The sequence below is a fragment of the Chiloscyllium plagiosum genome, chromosome 33, assembly GCF_004010195.1.
Source record: "Chiloscyllium plagiosum isolate BGI_BamShark_2017 chromosome 33, ASM401019v2, whole genome shotgun sequence".
Taxonomy (NCBI): domain Eukaryota; kingdom Metazoa; phylum Chordata; class Chondrichthyes; order Orectolobiformes; family Hemiscylliidae; genus Chiloscyllium; species Chiloscyllium plagiosum.
Window position 1 is genome coordinate 28,839,631 of NC_057742.1, and position 16,052 is coordinate 28,855,682.

At 39.4% G+C, this 16,052-nt stretch overlaps 1 protein-coding gene across 1 annotated transcript; it reads left to right on the forward strand.

Annotated features, from left to right (window-relative positions):
- The first annotated feature begins 298 nt into the window (after positions 1 to 298).
- On the forward strand, positions 299 to 14,087 carry ccdc43 (coiled-coil domain containing 43). Its single transcript, XM_043675221.1, has 6 exons — positions 299 to 588; positions 4,470 to 4,560; positions 4,776 to 4,911; positions 8,419 to 8,471; positions 13,155 to 13,405; positions 13,993 to 14,087. Exons 1-5 carry the CDS (start codon positions 409 to 411, stop codon positions 13,340 to 13,342), a joined length of 648 nt encoding a protein of 215 aa, XP_043531156.1. The 5' UTR covers positions 299 to 408; the 3' UTR covers positions 13,343 to 13,405; positions 13,993 to 14,087.
- Positions 14,088 to 16,052: the final 1,965 nt, after the last annotated feature.

A 16,052-nucleotide genomic window follows, 5' to 3' on the forward strand; every position in this document is an offset into this window, starting at 1 on the left:
GGGGGGGGGGGGGGGGGGGGGGGGGGGGGGGGTGGGGGTCTGTTAATTTGGGCGTCACTCCGCGGCTGCACTGGGGGCCGGGCTCGGAGGGGCGGAGACTGCTCTTGTATTTACATAAAGGGGCGGGGCGGTTGGTAAATGAGGGGATAAGAGTGGGAGAGGAAGGGAGTCCGCGTGCAATCTATAGGGGTCTCCCCATGTGGTTGAGGGGCGGGGTCAGTGGTGAAGGGGCCGAGTCAATATCTGGTAGAGACGGCATCAGCTAGTGAAGGGGCGGGGCCCGTGGGGAAGGGGCGGGGTCAGTAGTTCCGGCGTCTTCTGCGGGAAAGAGGTATCTGGAATGTTAGGCAGGCATCGCCGTGGGCATCTGCTGTTCTGTTAGGACCCCCCCCTCTCCTCCTCCACAAGATGGCGGCGCCCAGGGGAGAGGCAGCGGTAGCACCGTTTGGAGTATGGCTCAGTCAACGGCTGGAGGAGCTGGAAATAGATGAAGATGTTTACGGCTCGTACATCAACGGAATTTTGCGAGAGGAAGAAAACGAAGAAGAGAAGTCTGAAGCTCTTCAAGCCATATTATCCGCTTTTATGGTGAGTGCAGTCCTGAAACATGGCTGTGTGGGCTTGGTCGGAGTCTTTCTCCACCTTCACTATCTGTTAAGTGTACTTTCTGCAGTTTATTTTTTTTTAAAAAAACGCATCGCTCCAGTGTTAACATTGGGAAACATACTTATCTGTTTCGAGTGCTGATGTTGCAATAATTTGAAATGTTTGTTGTTATTCGATACACTGGCTAATTCTGTTCCACCGAGCGGTATATTTAGCCATCTCCCCTCACGTAGCTGCCAACAGTGTTTATATGAAAATAGAAAGACGAAATATTCCACCAGGTCACTACTGAATCTGAGACACACTTACCCTGAGCCGCTCCCAATATTACGCACTTTATGCGCTGCTTTCTGTATTTTGTTCTGAAAACATTTCATTTAAGGGAGAGGAAGAAAACTGCTTATCTAGCGTTTTTTAAAATTTTCATTTGGATATGAAAGTCGTTTCTCGCAATGCTCAAATAATTGATTTAATTCTCACGGCTTTCTCCAGAATTTATTTTTGGAGTTTTATTCTCTTAAACTATTTATGATTCAAATTAACTGTGGACGGATTCCGAAAATGATCAGGTTTGCAGACTAGATTTTAAAAAAACAGGGAATATGCAAGTATGGCCCAGTGTCTGAAACATTGTGTGATTTATGGGTCATTCATTTTTATACAGCAGGGATAAATCAAGGTTATGGAGTCATTCAGCACGGAAACATGCCCTTCTGTCCAACTCGTCATGGCGACCAGGCTTCCTAAAATGAACTAGTCCCGTTTGCCTGTTTAGCCTGCATCCCGCTATATCTTTCCTATCTATGTACTTGTCCAATAATACTATAGTCCAGGAATAGTATGTACAGATAAACAACTGCTGTCCACTTGGACAACATGTTACTGGGGAGCGCCTGCATTTTGATCGTAAGGCAATGAAAGTAGTGCAGTACAATTCTATATATAGAGATAGTATTTGGCTGAGGGAACGAGTAAATGATGGTGTTCCGTTGTCTGCTGCATACGGTGGTAGAGGTTGCAGATTTGAAAGCTGAGAAGGAATCTTGTGGAGTTGCTAAATAGCATATTTATGCACATCAGCATTGGAGGTTGCACTGCATTGAAATGCAATAAAATGCTTGTCCTGGATGGTGCTGAGGTTCTCAAAGTTGTTAGAATTGAACTCATCCAGGAGAGTATTAGATTAGATTTTTTTTTCTGGAGTATTCTATCTCACTCCAGCCTTTATTCACTATAGCATTCCTAGGCTCAGTATCAAATTCCTTACTGTGAAATTATGCAACTATCCTGGTAAATGCAGTCTTCAAAAATAGTCACATTGAACTCCAGTTTTAAAAGCGACAGAAATACAAAGGTAGTCATATAGAAACGGGTCTTTTGGATCACCATATTTATGCTGACCAACAAAAACCAAGCTACTAGAATCGCATTTTCCCTGCATTTGATCCATAGCCTACTCGCTCATCCAGATGATTCTTAAATGTGAGAGGACCAGTCTCATCCACCCTCTCAGGCAGCGTGTTTTTTTATTTCTACCACCCTCTGGGTTGAATCGTTTTCTTGGATCTCATCTGAACCATTTATTCCCCACCTTAAACTTATGCCCTCAGGTCTTAGAAGTATCTGCCATGGGGAAAAGGTTCTCATGATCTACCTTATCTATACCTCTCAATTTTGTGTGCCTCAGTCAGACTCCTTCCTCAGCTTCGCTTCTTCAACAGAAAACAAACCAACACTTTTTTTGAGTCTTCCTCCTCACTGAGACTTTTCATTGAGAGAATTGGTGGTTATGAATAAGTATTGATTTTTCGATGACATCCTTGTCACAAATTCTGTGACATATAAGAACTACAACAGGACCACATGCATATGACATAACGTGTTGATCCAGGTCTGGCTATTTTCATGGCAGCAAATTTTGTACTAAACAACACGCATTACTTTTTTAGTTTCTCCCCACTGTTCATGCCCCCTGTAATCTGGGCTCAGTCATGTGACCACTTACTGCTTACACAACCCTGTTTTCAGGATGCTCTAGACCAGTAACTTCTCTTCTTGGGCCCATGGTAGATCATTTTGTAAATTATTTCCCCATCTCATGTAGTGTCCACTTCCTCTTCCAAATGACCGATAACAACACTCCACTGAAAACATCACTGCTTTTGCAATCTGTTATTTCTGGTATGGGTGAAGGTCTGAATGTTGATTGAAAATGATTGTGGCTGGGAACTTGTGTGACTTGCTACCTAGTCTCGGTCCAGGTCTTTTCTTTATTTGTGCATGTGTTCTGTACTAGACCAGAATTCATTGCCTATCCCTAATTGCCCTAGAGTATCGCATGATGAGCTGCCTTCTCGAATCATTACAGGGGCATCCACACTGACATTAAGAAAGTTCCAGGATTTTGGGCTGGAGACAGTAAAAGGACAGCAATTACAGTTGCAAATTGTAATGGTATGTGGTTTGGAAAGGAATGTGTAGGTGGTGGTGTTCACAGGCACCTGCTGCATTTTATCCTTCTAGGTTGAAGTGGTCACAGCTCTGGAAAGTGCTGTCAAATTAACCTTGGCCAGTTATTGCAGTGCGTCTTGCAGATGGTACAAACTGTTGACACTGAGTATCACCGGTGAAGGGAGTGAATGCTAAAGGTGATGGCTGGGTGGAGTGTCAGTTATGCTGGCTGCTTTAGCATGCATGCTGTCAAGCTTTTGGAGTGTTGTTAGAGCTGCATTTAGCCAGGCAAATGGAGACTGTTCCATAACACTACTTATTTGATGCCTTCTTGATGGTGGTGGGCTTTTGGAGTCAATTACCAACCCTAAAACTTCCAGCCACAGTTTTTGTATAGCTATGCTCTTCCTGTTTCTAGTCAATGGCAACTAATAGTTGGGGACTCAGTGATGGTAATGCCTTTTGAGCATCAAGGGAAAATGGTTGGATTAGATGAGATGTTATTTGCTATTTATCTGCCTAAGGCTGGATGTCCAGGTCTTGTTGAATATGATTATAAACTTCTGTGGAATTGCAATTTGAAATGAATACCAAAATGATCAGTGCCGGGTTCCAGTATGCTGATCCTTGTATAGTAACAACATCATGAACGAAGAATCTTGAGCTATGCCAAAATACACTAAGAATGTGAGAAATATCTGTTCTAGTGTGCTGAAGCTGAATAATAACTTTGATGTTAAAGGTGGTCATGATTACTTCAGCCTGCAGTTGAACTTTCGTTGTCCTTGTTTTGAACCTTATGGTCTTAATAAAACCCAAACTGCTTTGGTGAACAGTTCATCAGCACTGCTTGATGGAATTAATGATGACTTTACTGATGATTGGAGACATGGTGGTGCAGTGGTTAGCACTGCTGCCTCGCAGCGCCAGGGACCCAGGTTCAATCACAGCCTCGGGCAATTGTCTATGTGGAGTTTGCACATTCTCCCCGTTGGTTTCCTCCGGGTGCTCCGGTTTCCTCCCATGATCCAAAGATGTGCAGGTCAGATGAATTGGCAATGCTAAATTGCCCAAAGTGTTCAGGGATGTTTGGGTTAGATGCATTAGTCATAGGTAAATGTCAAGTATAAGGATGGGGGAGTGGGTCTCGGTGGGTGGCTCTTCGGAGGGTCGATGTGGACTTGTTGGGCCAAAGGGCCTGTTTCCATTCTGTAGGGATCCTGTGAAATATTATGGTAATTTTTTAGGTTGAATTTGCCCTTTTTTTGTGTGTAGACAGAACACCTTCACAAAAGGCCAAACCAGTTTTGATCCTTGTACATGACTCTGTTTGTTAATCATGAATTCATTGCTAATTTTTCCTCGGATATAAGCACATATATCTGAAATCCTACTCTTGTTATTACTTTCAGGATGAAGATTCATTGGCAGTAATTTGCAAAGATATAATTCAGAAATGGTCTGAAACCACAAACAGTATCACACAAGAAAAAAATGTTGAAGGTAAAGATCAGGATAATCTCAGATGTCCAGTAATTGCTGTATTTTTGCATATTTTAAATGCATAAAGTCAATTAATTGGGTGAGTATGTTGTATTTATAAATGTTAGATATTACTATGAACATAATTTGAGAAGGAAAAATCATTGCTTCTGTTGGTGTTTGAATTATGCAAGTTTAATATCTAACTGGAGTTCTTCTGTTTATTTTTTTTTAAGATGAAGTACATGCCATCGCAAGTATGATTGAGAAACAGGCTCAGATTGTTGTGAAACAAAAAGACACTTCAGAAGAGGAGAAATCGAGGAAAGCTGCAGTTCTTGCACAGTATGCAAATATAACTGATGAGGAAGAATATCCTTTCTGGTACTGACTTTTGGGAAGAAGAATTAAGATTTATTCAGTGGAATTATTTTCCTGACATTGATTTGAAAGACTAGGCTTTCTCTTTTTCCATCCTTCCTCTCCAGTAAAAGAACATAATCAGTGAATATTTTTAGTGGGTACAAATTTAATTGGACAGTTCAATGATTTTTGTAAAAAAAAAAGCTAAATCTTTTGAAAGACATTGGATAAAAGAAACTTTGGAAAGGAAGAAAATGAATGAAGGTAATGTTAGTAAAACATTTTGCAGGTTGTAATATTATTGCAGTGCTCAATCTTTCCTATGTATGAATGTCTTTAATATGAATGAAGAAAGTGCTAATGATCAAAACTGGGTCAAAGATATAATTTTTTGTATTGTTTAAAAAGTAGACATGATGAAATTAAATCTTTCTATTTCTGGCTCATCTGTGTCTTTTCAGCTGCCAGTGAATACCACTTTTCTGGCATTAATGTATTGTAATTTATTGCAAATTGGCAGGTGCTTTGAACTGTGCAAATAATCTACCGATTACAAAGCATTTTTGGATGTCTTGGGGATGCAAAGTCACAACCTCAGGATTCACATTTACACAGGCACCAGCTCTGCTTATCTCAAACCCTCCACTGCCTCTGTTGTGTTTCTTCTACAATTGGATGAACACATTTGTTGCAACTAAGTATTGGGAGGACTGAAGAGGGTTTCTGGTTCTCTCCACAATGTTTGTTCCTTAGCTACCACTGCTTTCGCTTCCTTAACACTCCAAAGACTGAATTGCCTGGCTGGCCTCTTGGCATGCATCCTCTGCAGACCTGAGCTCATCCAAAACTCTGATACCTGTATTCTACTGTCAGGTATGGGATAAATGAAGGAGTGATTTTGTGAGGGAATTCCAGAGCTTGTTAAATGGGAAATTAATAAATCCAGGCATTGTACAACAGTTAAAATCTGGAATGTTATGTGACCAGAATTAGCTGAGCCCTCTTCTGATTTGTGGAGTTAGAGAAGATTAGAGTTAAGTAGGGCTGAAGCCATGGAGGGATTGAGAATCTTTAAAAAGGAGGCATTGCTTGAGTGGGAGATATTATCAGTTTGTGAGCACTTGGATGATACACTAAATCCCATTTAACTGAGTGTATTCGATGGCCTCAAATTTATGCAAGGTAGAAAATACATAAGATTAAAGGCATCATCAATGATGGTCTAGTAACAGATGAACTAAGAGGCAACAATGCAAAAATGGAAATAAATGGTCGAGGTGTTGACATGGGTGAGTGGTCAGTAGCTTATCACTGAATCAAATATGGCACTGAGGTTGGGAGCAGTTTAGTTCAGCCTCATTACCAGCAAGAGCAATAAAATTTGGAACTTTTAGGGTCTGGAGATAATAGTTTATCTCCCTAGTGTTTAACTGGAGAAAATCTATGCTCACTACTAGATTTTGGATAAACAATCAGATCATTTAGCAACAGTGGAAGAATTGAAAGAGGTAGTGATGGGAATGAATTGGCTATTATCAATGTGTATGTGAAAACCTCCATTTTGCTTCCCAGAACAATTGTAGAGAGGGTCCTGAATCAATTGCTGAGAAAGTAATGTGGGGAAAATGGCATGAGGAAACTATTTGTTTTTTCCCCTTTTGGAGGGAAGCACCCGTCTGTTCAGTGATGAAGAGGCTGAGATAATATAACTCCAAGCCATACAATATGGTTGAAAGAATGAATCTGGTCCTCTTCCTCTGAATTCACTTAGTCAAGTGTTATTTTGGGGACTTTGCCTTTTCTTTGTAAAATCTGGACTGAAAATATGTATTTGTCCCATACCTTTAGTCAATAGAAGGCATACAGTCAGACATGATAGTGTCCTTCACTTTTTTACTGAATGGACATTTCTTAAAATCCCTCCCATTTACCCTGTGTTAACCATTGTAGGATTTTAAGTATTAACAGTTAGAGTGAACAATCTTGTCTATATAACTTCAAGATAATTTGCTTTTCTTTGGATTCTTATCAATTGATGCTATTAATATTTGACATGCTGAGGTTTTGTAATGATGTCTTGATTAAATTCATTGCAGAACCACAGACTTCCCAAAACACCTTACGCTCTGTTAAGCTTAATTTGTGCCTTTTTCTTAAAAATTTAGTCGAGTGTGAACAACCCACGAGACTAAATCAGTGTTTAGAAAGTAAACACCATCTATTTCTACTGGAATTTGCCTTTCTCTTTACTATCCACAAATTTATTGCAAACCTAAAGTAAGTAGTGCTTCAACTTTAGTAAATTTCACAACTTAAATGAATTAAAGTAACATTTTAACTGTTTCATATAAAGTGAGAATTGCTACTGCACAGTAAAAGAATCAATGACCAACACATTGATCACAAGGTAGTCATGTAATCTGTATCATTTGTTTTGATTTGCCATTATCTTTATCCTCGTCCACAGAATTTGCTTTCTTGTGTCATTTTGAGGACTGTGCCTCATCATTTTGGGCCTTTCAAAACCTGATACTTCCAGTCTCACTGTCATTTATAACTGTTCCTTGGGCATTCTGAGGATGAAATCACAAATTATTGTTCTAATTTTAACACCTTTTAATGGCCAGATCTGCTAAAGGTGGTTTCATCTTTGTTCTGTATGTCTTTCATCCTACCATTGAACTGCTGCCTGCATTTAGTATCTGGATTTTTTTTAAACCTGAGAGTCATTGAGTCCTCCATTTAATTGTAGATGTTAATCTGTCTATTCAGACAGATTTCGGTGATGGTTATTCTTCGCGTCCCAGTATTTCTTCTGCCACCTTATGCCAAATTATGGGTACATGTAGTTCTCCTGTAACATGATGGTTGTGTTCTTGTGCAATCCCGCATTATAGACAAATTGCTTTAGAAATGGCGCTTAAAGTGTTGCTGATGGAATCGCAACACATGTTTTAAACATTTACCTTTAGAAACTGTCCTCAATTCATAAATCGCGTTATAGCTAATTTGTGTTAATGAAACGTGGATTATAGCATAACGGCCTGTACATTTGTGTCTTTCTTCCATTTGAAATTTGTTTGATACTGACCAAATTAATGTTTGTTTACGAAATGTTTTATTATACTACTTTTGTTTTTAACCTTTTTCCCAGAGGTGAAGGGACTGCAGGTTAATTCAGTTAGCCTCTTTGCCTGGCCTATTTGTTTTCCTGTTTGCAGTACTTCTCCAAGTTACTTTCTTTGGGAATTAATAAATGAGGTTGCATAATGCTACTGTCAGTTCATTCCTGCTGCTTTTTAAAAGAAATGCAGATGTGAGCAGTGGAGGAGGAAAATTAATCCTACATATTTTGGAAAGGTGGATATTGAATGAAATTGGCTAAATTCAGTTTGGTTATAGGTCATATATAAAAAAAAAGCAGTGTGATCAAATTAAAAGTCCTCCAATGCTAATCATTTGTTGATGTTATTTGTTGCTTATAGTGTAAACTTTTAGTTTCTTTAACTTGAGCACTGAAGATGAAGAATCCCATGGAACAAGTGGAGCATTTAACTTTGAAGACAAATGTATCCTTTTTCTGATGTGTTTATCTTGATCATCTGTTAACAGCTTAAGTTAATTTAATCATAGTCACAACTTCTTTGCAAATTAAGAATATCATTCAAAACTATATCTTGATCTGCTTAAAATTAATTGCACAAACTATTGAAGGTTATTGTGGGGCAACAATTGTAATCTCTTTATTTAAGAAGCCATTTGTAATTGTCGTATAAAGTTTATCTGTAGTGTTTGGTTGCATGGAAAAGCTGCTGGTACTTCACAGCTTTAGGGTGACACGGTAGCTCAGTAGTTAGCACTGCTGCCTCACACCTCCAGAGACTCCGGTTTGATTGTAGCCTCGGGTGACTGTCTGTGTGGAATTTACACGTTCTCCCCTTGTCTGTGTGGGTTTCTACTGGTTGCTCTGGTTTCCTCCCACTGGCCAAAGATGTGCAGGTTAGGTCGATTGCACACTATGGTCAATTTAGCGTGGCCAGACTGGGTGGATTAGCCATGGGGAATGCAGGATTATCGGGCTCGGGGGGTGAGTCTGGACGGGATGCCCTTTGGAGGGTCAATGTGGACTCGATGGGTCGAATGGTCTGCTTTCACACTAGGGATTCTATAACCGGGTTTACAGTTTATCAGATGAGTTCTTCAGCATTCTGACCTCAATACCCACCAGTAACTATGATCAATCAAATGTCCTAAAGATTAGATTACAGTGTGGAAACAGGCCCTTCGGCCCAACATGTCCACACCAACCCGTCGAAGCGTAACCCACCCATACCCCTACATTTACCCCTTACCTAACACTACGGGCGATTTAGCATGGCCAATTCACCTGACCTGCACATTTTTGGACTGTGGGAAGAAACCGGAGCACCCGGAGGAAACCCACGCAGACACGGGGAACGTGCAAAGCTTTGGTTATTTTTCTCGTTGCTTTGATAGATCAGTTGCAATAGTAATAGTTTGTAATTAGATTTGACTCTAATTAAAATAGTTATTTAAAAACAATTACTCGGGATAAAAATCTTTCTCATTTGAGTTTTAAGAGTCAAATCTGCACATTTGATATGCAGAATAATCTTGAATATAGTGTTTTTTGCAAACCAATAACTTTTTTAAAAAAAGCTGCTCTAGTCATTGTATGCTAATTTCTACATTGAACTGCTGTAGCCAATAGAATATACTACGTGGTATATTTAATAGACTAGCAAGCAATGGGAGAGAGAGGTTGCTGAGAGGTGAAGGAGTGATGATATTGGGGGACTTTATCTCAGTGTGGAAGGGGCATTCAGAGTAGAGTGGGGGAACAAATTTCTGACACATAAATAAAAGGTGTATTTGAGTACATTTTCTGCCAGAGGACAAAAGGAATTATGGGATGTGAGAAAAGAGCTTTTCAAAAGAGCTGGTACACGTTTAATAGCTAAGTAACCTCTTCCTATAGTGTTATTGAAATACCTTCTCCACATGTACAAAGTTTTATACGTTGTATGATAGATTTCTGATCTTTTCAAACATGTTCAAATTATGAATGTGGATCTTTTTAACTAAGTAGTCCAATGTGAGATTTGCAAGTAAGTTTACTGAACTGGCACTTGCCCACCTTTATATCATTTTTCCTGAGACATTGCTTATAGAAGTTCTGCTTTGAGCTTATGTGGTCATGCAAGAGATGTAGCCTGTTCAACTTTTGAGCCCAGCCCCATAGAAAACCTTGTTTGTAATGCTGTCCGGCTATTACACTTAGACGGTGGATATTGTAGGTAGTTTGAGCTCTGTGCCTGTCATTGTCTTGTATTCCTTAACATGAATTACCATTCATTAGTAACTAACAGACTCAATTTACCTGAATTTCAAACAGATTTACTTAACAGAGAAATTGGTCAGTTGGAGCTGCAGAGTCTAATAAACCAACATTGTTTTGCTTCCAACATCTTCTATCCTTCCTGAAATAAGATGAATACAGCACACTGTATTCCAGATGTGGTTATTTTACCATCTCAGTTTTTCTTTTTTTTAAGAAGATTTAAGAGTATTGAGTACAGTAGTTGGGAAGTTATGTTGTGGCTGTAAAGGACATTGGTTAGGCCAATTGTTTGTTGGAATACTGCGTGCAATTCTGGTCTCCTTCCTATCCTCTGTATGGTGAATAAATCTTCTATTACTTTGGACAGGGGATTGATGGAATCTCGTGAGGGTGTTTCTTTACGCTGTTGTGATTGATGACTCTGGTATATCTCCCACATCCTCACTGTCTTATCATTAGCATTGTTAATCTCTGGCCACGCTATAATGTCCTGTGACAGGCATCTTTTCCTGTGTGACCACTTGTCACTTTTCAACTCAAGTGTGGATGTTGTCCAAGTCTGCATTTAGATATGGGACTATATCTCCTAGATGTAGCCAGGACAGTGTGTCTTGCCAAAGAGTTTTGCGTATAAAAGTCTTTCTCTTGAGATATCAAGTTCATATGTGGATGGAGAAAAGCATTTGAGAGCGTGCAGCACTTCATGTATCATCCAAGGCCATCTTGTGATAACTTTCCATTGTGCTTTCACTTGTAGATCACTAGCTGTATCTTTCTGCAGCTGATTGCATTTGTGCAAAATTCATCAAATCGATCGTGGGCACATCTTCCACCTCATCATTCATGTTGAGATTTGGTAATCTACTCTGCATGTGAGAGAACTATTTTAGTAGCAGAACTTACTGTTGCCTGTATCAGTAGTTTGTGCCAAATTGTTTCCAATGGCTTTTTTGGTGAATTGCTCAAATGGGTATGTATGGAATCTTGTGACACCAAATACAAGAGCAAATACTTTGCATTCTGTTGGATTAATTGAATGTGCTTCCAGTTGACTTGGTCCTCACGAAACAGGCTTGAAGTATTGACTCTGTGCAACCCATCCCATTGACTTGTCACCTTTACATTACAACAACCATTGACATTTTCTTATTGACATGTTCAGAGATATTATTACAGACCTCTGGGACAGGTGAGTCTTGAATCTGGATCTCCTGATCTAGGGACACTACCACTGTGCCACAAGAGCCCTGCTACAGCTGCCATATCGAAGATTACACCTAACAGCTGAGAGAAAAGAATTAAGGATTAATGTATCGTCTTCACATTTGGAAAATGGGTCATGCCAAAATGGGTGTTGCTTTGTACCAAGACACTCTGCATTTTTCTTCAAGCCCACTGGAAATTATATTTACATTTTTGTAGGCTTTATTTGGTTGATGACTGTAATGCTTCTCAATCATGAACTGCTGCTGTTTGAAGAGATGGGAAGTCCTTTCATTATTTTCCTCAAAACAGTCTTCGTGCTTATTCTTGCTGTATGCCAGGATGTCATCTTGACTGTTGGAAGATGTTATTACAAAGTTTCAACTGTTGAATGGGGCCAAGTTTACAGAAAACTTTTAAGGCAATAATTGTGTTCTTAAGTTTGACAACTGATCAAGGCATGCCTTGCAAGTTGATTAGATGCAAACACAGAAAATGCTTGAGAAACTCAGCAGGTCCAGCAGCATTGGAGAGAGAAACACAATAAATGTTTCAAGTCTGATATGATGACTCTTCATGTTAAATTAGGTTATGATTCTGAAGTTGGCAAGGAAAAATCAAATAGACTTCACCTGTTTTCAAGCAGCTGTAATGCTATATCTTGAATTTATTTTATCAGATGAACTTCCAACCGTTAGGGCACCAGGATCCCACTGCCCCTTCCCCAAATTCTTGGTAACCTCCAATGTGAGGCTGTTTTGTTGTTAGTATGCTAGTTCTGGTGTTTTGGAACCCATGATGCTTTGCACATGCTATGCCAATTCTGTATATACATCTGAAAAGTATTTTATAATTCTTTGCTGGCAGGCCCAGCATTATTGCTTATTCCTAACTGCCCTTAAGGTGGTGAGCTGCTTCCTTGAACCACTGCAGTACATTTTGTGTAGCCCCCAGTGTTATTTTGGGAGGGAGTTCCAGGATTTTGACCAATCAGCAGTCGAGGAATGGCAATATATTTCCAATTTCGGATAGCGAAAGACTTTGAGTGGAATTTGCAGGTGGTGGTTCTATTCTCATGTATCTGCTGCCCATGCCTCTTTAGATTGTCATGGTCATAGGTTGGAAAGTACTGTCTTAGGAGCCTTAGTGAATTTCGGCAGTACATTTAGACAACACCACTGCTGCTACTGTGCGTTGCTAAGCAAGTTCTGTGAGAAAGCACTGTTGATTTACTGATGTTGCACTGTCTCATCTGTTTATGAATTTAACTAAAAATGAGGTGTTTTGATAGGATTACTATCTTTTTGCTATGGGCAAATTGGATGTTCCTTGGTCATTCATCATGATTTTTAGGCAACCTGACATCAGATAGGCAGAAAACCTCAAATCGTACAGAAAAGTGAAAATTAGACTTGCTGTTTGGGTTTGATCAGGAAAGTGGCTTTAATAGAGTAGGCTAAGTTGAGTGTGTATCCTCAGTATATTTATAATAAGGACACCTCCCATGGAAGTGGGGCCAAGTTCTGCTTCTTTGACTTCACCATAGGCTGTATTTTTATTTTCTTTCATTCTTCTATTTCAAAATAATTTGTAAAGGAGGTAGTAAATTAAACAAAAATCATGAAGAAAAATTATTAGTACCCTTGTAACAATGCCATTTGGTATAATTCCTTAATTTTGATACTAGCTCTTTTCAAAAACACAAATGTTGAATCAGTTCTTGTTGCAAAAAAAGCAGAAAGAGAGAAGGCTCGGGAAGATGCACAAAAAAAGAAGGAGCAAGATAAACTACAGCGAGAGAAAGATAAACTTGCCAAACAGGAAAGAAAAGAAAAGGAGAAGAAGAGAACACAGAAAGGAGAACGAAAGCGATAGATTATTTGAAAGATATTAGACTGGAGTGTGCAGCTGTTCAGAGCTACAAGTTTACATCCACAGGTAATATGAACTGTGAAACACCAATGACTTTTTGGGGGGGTGGAAAATTTTTTTCTTCACAAAATGCCAAACTTTTGTGAAATATTGTGTCAAAATTGAAAAGTCAAGGTCATAGTTTTTTTAAAAAACTCTTGGATAGGTTACTAGTGTATCATGAATTGTTTAATAAGATATTTGAAACTTTGAATGTGTTTCAGTTGGTATCTAACACTGTTAAGTGAAAATAACCCACACAGAAGAAATTAGTTGAAACACACTACAGCAGAGCCCCTTCAGTGAAGGAAAACATTTGTTAGTTTGATGAAATGTACCTAAAAATTGACCTAATATTGACTTTTTCTCAATGTATTTTTATAGCTAGCTTCTGGATAGCTTTAACAATTCTTGACTGAAATTAGAACATCACTTCCATCGTGGCAGTAACAGAAAGAGAGAAAGAGTTAAGGTTTCAGGTCTGTTAGAGATAACTCTTTTCTTCTCTCCACAGATGCTGCCACACAAGCTGAGTGTTAACTACCAGTTTTATTTCAGATTTCCAGCATCAATGGCATTTTGTTTTTGTATCACTTTTACTTTTTGTCTTTTAGAAATGATGTACTTTCTACCACTGAAACAGAAAACATCTACTGAACTTATTTGAATTATCGTTTGCTTTTTGGAAAATAAAATATTTTTCATTGTAGGCATTATCATTTTATTCATAATAAAAGTAAATTTACCATCTTGTAGATATGAAACTTGTTACTCAAATGAAGATTTCTTTATAATCCAAGTACAACATATCAAAAGGAGGAGGGTTAGTACTGATGGGGCCAGACAATACAGTTGGAGAGTCAGTGATGAGGGAGCACAGCATTACTGGGGGCGGGGGGCGGGGTGGAAAGAGGTGAGCAATGCTGAGGGAACATCGCATTGTTGTAAGGTCAGTGCTAAGATAGCGCAGTACTGATGGAGCTGAGTCATACAGTCAGAGGGTCAGTGACCCTCTGGGTGGGGAGCTCATTGCTGAGGCAGGCCTGCACTGTCGGGAGGGTCAGTGCTGAGAGATCAACACTTGAAAGGAAGCATTTCTAGGTCTACAAGACTCAAAAAGCCAAGAGAGCCATAATATGCAGAATGGTCCTTATTCTGTGTCATATTATCCTGTGATTACCTTCTCCAGACTAATTAAAAAATTCTGTTTGCCACCACAAGCTATAAACAATGTGGGAAGCCATGTAACTTCCATGGGCTGACCTAGGCTCAATGGGTCAAATGGCCCTGTTATCTTTACTGGTAGATCCCTTCTCCTGCAACTGTGTAGCATTTGAAGGATTCCCACACGAGGGAGAAAGACTCAACATCACTGGGCTTTATGATATTTATTTATTCATAAATAGCTTTCTAGTATTATTGGAGTTGTAATAAAACTCATGCAGCATAACAATACAATTTCCACATATGCAGATTTCTGTGACTTATTTATTTTGCAGCCCTGTCTTTTATTGGTGTGCCCTGTGTCGCAACATAAGAATGTCATTTTTTAAAAAAATCTAATTCTGCTACCATCTAGTGGTGAGCACTTGATCCTGTCAGCTGTTGAAGGCAAGAGCAATTTACAACAGGACACATTCCTGTTGATAATCAGGAAATGGTGTGAAGACAATGAATGAGTAGTTCCAAGGCCCCACGGTGGGAGAATGGTACTTTAGGTCAGCTAAAGTCAGCAAGAAACAATGGGTTAGAGGCAGGTGTGGACAGAGAACTCCAGCAGCTACTTGGGGTTGGAGTGGTACCAGAGGACGCATTGATGGAGGAACAGGTGAATGGCAGGTGTCTTTTCCCTTGGGTAGGGGATTTTAAAACTAGGGGGATATATATCTTTTGGGATGAGAGAAGTATTTGGGGCAAATATGAAGGGGGGTGCAACTTTGTTATGCAGAGGGTTTGAAGGGGTAGGGTGGGATTGGTTTAGTTCAGAATTATGGTTGGCATGGACTGGTTGGATTGAAGAGTCTGTTTCCGTGCTGTGAGAGTCTGTGTATATGTGGTATGTCAGTTGACCTGATCTGTAAAATAGCCAGCTTCCCTGGCTACCAAAAATCATATTTAGGCCTATACTTGGTCTGTAGATAGTTTAGGAAGTAGGAACAGAAAAAGGCCACTTAAGCCCTGCCACAACTATATGATGTCTAATCTACCTCAATGCCAAATTTTTTTTCAGACTATCCTCATTTCCTTTGATGTTTTGACATCTATCCATCTCTGTCTTGAACATACTCAGTCATTGAGTCTCCAAAGCTATTTGAGGTACATAATTCCCATTCCAAATATGTACCATTCTTTTATCAAAATCTGTTGAGCACCCCCACCCCCAACCACCCTCGTGTCAATTAAAATGCTTTGTGAATTATAGTCAGCATGGAGAAACTTTGTGCAAGTTAAATTCTGAAGGTCTTCCTCTTGTCAAAGTATGGCATTTTCATGCTATTTCACCATCTAGAAATATTCACTGTATAGAAGTAACAAACCCGACAGTGACACTTGCATGGATTTAATACAAGTATTAAAGAAGATTCACTCAAGTTTTCACTGTTAAAACCACTTTTTAAAAAGAAACTCCCATTGCTACAGTACAAGAAAAATTTACTTTCTTTTCTTGAGATAT